Here is an 829-nt window from a genome sequence, read left to right on the forward strand (position 1 = left end):
TTCTAGGGCACTGAGGGAATGGAGGCCATGTTGCTGACTTCCATCAGGTGGGACAGACACACACACACCTGCCTGTCTAGGTTGAGTGAAGAGTCCATCTTTTCAGGATGCAGGTCGTCATCTTTCCACCAAGCACAATGATCCCATGTTGATGACCTTTCTCCTTTCCCTTCCAGCCTCCCTTTCCTTGTGCTGTGACCCTTTCACCTCTGCCCAACTCATGATTGAGCCAGTGCCACGGCATGTTGCTGAAGGGGGAAGTATTCTTCTCCAAGTTTACAATTTGCCAGAAGAGTTGCAATTTTTTTCCTGGTACAAAAGAGTGTCCAGCATCCAGGTCTTAAAAATTGCAGACTATATCAGAGCCACAGATTCTATCTTCAGGGGGCCCGCAGAAAGCAGAAGAGAGACAGTGTACACCAATGGATCCCTGCTGCTCCAGCATGTCACTGAGAAAGATGCTGGCTTGTACACACTCCAAACAATAGACAGAAATTTCAAAATTGAAACAGCACCTGTGCAAATCCATGTGAGCAGTAAGTGACTCTCTTTGACTTCTAACTTCTGGGTGTGGCTTATCCTACTTCATAAGTGGATTATGAGGAGTGACCTGTGCCTGCTATCTCCACCACTGCAATGTGTTCTCACATTGGGGTTTGGACACTTACTGCAGGACACACCTGGGGTGGACCAACAGCAGTAGGTCAGAACTTGTCACCTGTCTTTACCTGCAGAGAGGAAGGCCTGTGCTGGCCAAGGACATCAGATACAGCCTTGACCCTAGGGTCTCTCACCTTGCACATAGCCCTGAGGAAGACTCTGGGGGGGG

General features: G+C 49.1%; 1 protein-coding gene across 3 annotated transcripts in view; it reads left to right on the plus strand.

Annotated features, from left to right (window-relative positions):
* Window positions 1-829, plus strand: part of LOC116101691 (pregnancy-specific glycoprotein 22-like) — an 80,589-nt gene that overhangs the window by 58,639 nt on the left and 21,121 nt on the right. For all 3 annotated transcript variants that reach the window (XM_031385457.1, XM_031385458.1, XM_031385462.1), the window contains one exon: window positions 177-536. In XM_031385457.1, the coding sequence (XP_031241317.1) occupies window positions 177-536 (360 nt within the window). The remainder of the gene's footprint in view (window positions 1-176; window positions 537-829) is intronic.

The sequence above is a fragment of the Mastomys coucha genome, unplaced genomic scaffold, assembly GCF_008632895.1.
Source record: "Mastomys coucha isolate ucsf_1 unplaced genomic scaffold, UCSF_Mcou_1 pScaffold21, whole genome shotgun sequence".
Taxonomy (NCBI): domain Eukaryota; kingdom Metazoa; phylum Chordata; class Mammalia; order Rodentia; family Muridae; genus Mastomys; species Mastomys coucha.